The following is a 3,304-nucleotide window of genomic DNA, read 5'->3' as shown; positions in this document are numbered from 1 at the left end:
CTTGGATTTGCAAAGACAATTCTAAAACCAGACGAGATAGTGTTGTCCGTTTTCATTCCAGCTACAAGACCGGTAAGAAACTAACCGTCGGCTAGTTTCAGTGCTTTGCACATTGTTTGCAAAAGTATCATGTTTTTTTTTTTTCCCCAGAACGAGATTGTCCATGCCTTCCGACATGCCCCGCGTAAGGAGAGCGCACTAGCTACGGTGAATGCTGGGATGCGCGTTTGGTTCAACGAGAACTCAAATGTAGTGAAGGAGATCAGTATTTATTATGGAGGAGTGGGAGCCACCATCCTCAGTGCTGAACGCGCATGCCAACAGATTGTAGGAAGGTATGAAATTAATTTATGTTATTTTTTTTTTTTTAAGTTTTGTTTCCTATGAAATTAGAGTATTAGTAAATTATGTTTTGTGGAGTAAAATTTAAATTGTGTGATACTTCAGTTGTTTTTTAAATTAGAATTTTTTGCAGTACTTTCTCTGGGAATGGAGTAAAAGTTAAATTGTCCAATTCGTTGCGTTGTTTTTTGAGTTTAATTTTTTTGTGGGAATGGAGTAAAATTTAAGTTGGCTAATAATTTGCGTTGTTTTTTTTTTTAGTTGCATTTTCTCTTTGAATGGAGTAACTTAACAGTTGTCTAATGCTTTGTGTAATACTTTGCTTTGTTTTTTGTTTTTGTTTTTTGAGTTGCATTTCCTCTGGGATACGAGAAAAAACTGAGTTATCTAATGCTTTGGGTTTTTTTTTTGTTTTGTTTTTTTGTATCTCCTCTGGTATTGGAGTAAAAGTTAGTTTGCGTAATGCTTAGTATAGGTTTTTTTTTTTCATTTGCATTGCCTCTGGGATGGGAGTAAAAGTTGCATAATAGGTTGCATTGTTTTTTAAGTTGCAATAGTTTGCGTTGTTTTTGTGCTTTGACTTTTTTCTTTCTTGAAGGCCTTGGGAGGAGGCGACGTTAAGTGATGCGTACAGCACATCCTCAGTGCTGAACGCGCATGCGAACAGATTGTAGGAAGGTATGAAATTAATTTATGTTATTTATTTATAATTTTTTTTTAAAGTTTTGTTTCCTATGAAATTAGAGTATTAGTAAATTATGTTTTGTGGAGTAAAATTTAAATTGTGTGATACTTCAGTTGTTTTTTAAATTAGAATTTTTTGCAGTACTTTTTCTGGGAATGGAGTAAAAGTTAAATTGTCCAATTCGTTGAGTTGTTTTTTGAGTTGAATTTTTTTGTGGGAATTTTGTGGGAGTTAAGTTGGCTAATAATTTGCGTTGTTTTTTTTTTTTGTTGCATTTTCTCTTTGAATGGAGTAAACGTTAAGATGTCTAATGCTTTGCATAATACTTTGCTTTGTTTTTGTTTTTTGAGTTGCATTTCCTCTGGGATACGAGAAAAAAATTGCAGTTGCAGTAGTTTGCGTTGTTTTTGTGCTTTGACTTTTTTTCTTTCTCGAAGGCCTTGGGAGGAGGCGACGTTAAGTGATGCGTACAGCACACTGGTTGATGAGATCAAACTTGGGCCGTCGGCACCAGGCGGGAAAGTGGATTTCCGCAGATCCCTGACCTTGAGCTTGTTTTTTAAATTCAACCTGCTCGTCCTCCAATACCTGAAGGAAAAGGTATGAACCAATTAAGGAAATCAGTATCGCATGAAGTTTAAATTATTTTATTACCCCTTTTGTGTGTGTGTGTGTATCTTTTTACTTTTTTATCAGCTCGCGCACTTCAGCTATACAGGCGTTAATACTGAATGTTTAATGTTATATTCATTGCATACATATACTTCGTAGTAGACATCCTTAACTCCTTTCTGCTGTCTGTTGTTCTGTTGTCGGTGTTTCTTTGTTTGAATATGGCGCTTATCACATGCTGTATGGTATCGGCGTTTGGTATCGGGGCATTTTAACGAGTACGAGTACGAGTACAGGAGACCAGTATCGGGCCCGATACCGATACCAGTATCGGTGCATCCCTAGAAAAAATGTTATGTTTCAGATATATGCAAATTAAATATATTTGAACATTGAATTCCCAAATTAAGTAAAAAAAAATCTAAAAGAAGGCATAATGATTTTATTATTTTCAAAAAATAAATTCACTTTATTGTAAATGTTAAATAGTTTTATTTTTAAATGTTAAATAGTCAGCAGTCAAAATTTAATTAGTTTACACTTTATTTTGCTTATTTTTATTATTTATTTTTTATGTTTGTTAACATATGTAGACATTGGGTGGCAATATTGCAAGCGCATATCCAAACTCTGACCTGACCCCCGTCTTAGCTGCTGGAAGATGCACTCTAGTGGCACTTTCTAAAGGTGACCCAACTTCCTATATAATTTATAATATTTGAATCAGTTTTTCAAGCATGTTTGCCTGACAGGCTTCTCACTTTTCTACCCAAATATCCATTACAGATGGACGAAGGAGGGTGTCTATCGATAAATATTTTTTCCTTGGATTTGCAAAGACAATTCTAAAACCAGACGAGATAGTGTTGTCCGTTTTCATACCAGCTACAAGACCGGTAAGAAACGAACCGTCGGCTAGTTTCAGTGCTTTGCACATTGTTTGCAAAAGTATCATGTTTTTTATTTTTCCCCAGAACGAGATTGTCCATGCCCAAGGTTCAAAGTCAAAATGCGGCATGGGTGTTTTTATATGAATGTATCTTTTTTGAAGGGAACCGATTGTCTTCAGAAAAGTTTTGATGTCATTTTAATTTAATATTTCCTATAATGCCTGATAAAGTAGCGTTCATGAGCGCAACGTTGTTTTGATTACAGCCGTTACCGGGGAAACCACTATTTCTGCAGCTCTTAAAGCGCCTCCTGCTGGCAGAGAATGAATTTGCACTTTCAATAAGCCCATCTGCTGTTTTATGTTTACATTATATACATATATATTTCCCCAGGGGAAGTGCCGCCACATATAGAGTGTAAGTCTGTGGGAAACACTGGTAGCTGTCCATAAAAGCACTGTTATGGGCAAAATCATGGTCTCATGGTGCTCAAATGGGAAATTTGTGTTCAAATCCTGCTTGCAACAAAACCTGTTTCTTTTTTCTCTACCTATTATTTCTTGTTTGTATCTGTTTTTTTCAATTAAAAGCCAGCAAAAAAGCTAAATCACTGAACTTATAGAAGGTAAACAGCAGGTTGTGTGTTTTATGTGTGCAGAATGTCTTGGAGGGTCAGTCGGCTCAAGATCCGGTGGGCCGACCCATGATGCACCGGACAGCTCTGAGTCAAGCTACAGGAGAGGCCGTATACTGTGATGACCTACCGCAAACTGAC

General features: G+C 36.2%; 1 protein-coding gene across 1 annotated transcript in view; it reads left to right on the top strand.

Annotated features, from left to right (window-relative positions):
• aox6 (aldehyde oxidase 6) overlaps positions 1-3,304 on the top strand; it is a 26,318-nt gene that overhangs the window by 6,588 nt on the left and 16,426 nt on the right. The window contains exons 3-4 of the mRNA XM_016551439.1: positions 2,233-2,326; positions 2,426-2,535. Of these exons, the coding sequence (XP_016406925.1) occupies positions 2,233-2,326; positions 2,426-2,535 (204 nt within the window). The remainder of the gene's footprint in view (positions 1-2,232; positions 2,327-2,425; positions 2,536-3,304) is intronic.

Source organism: Sinocyclocheilus rhinocerous, unplaced genomic scaffold, assembly GCF_001515625.1.
Source record: "Sinocyclocheilus rhinocerous isolate Xijiao unplaced genomic scaffold, SAMN03320098_v1.1 scaffold945, whole genome shotgun sequence".
Taxonomy (NCBI): Eukaryota; Metazoa; Chordata; class Actinopteri; order Cypriniformes; family Cyprinidae; genus Sinocyclocheilus; species Sinocyclocheilus rhinocerous.
Note: the sequence above shows the minus strand (reverse complement) of the source record. Positions and strands in the feature narration are given on the sequence as shown.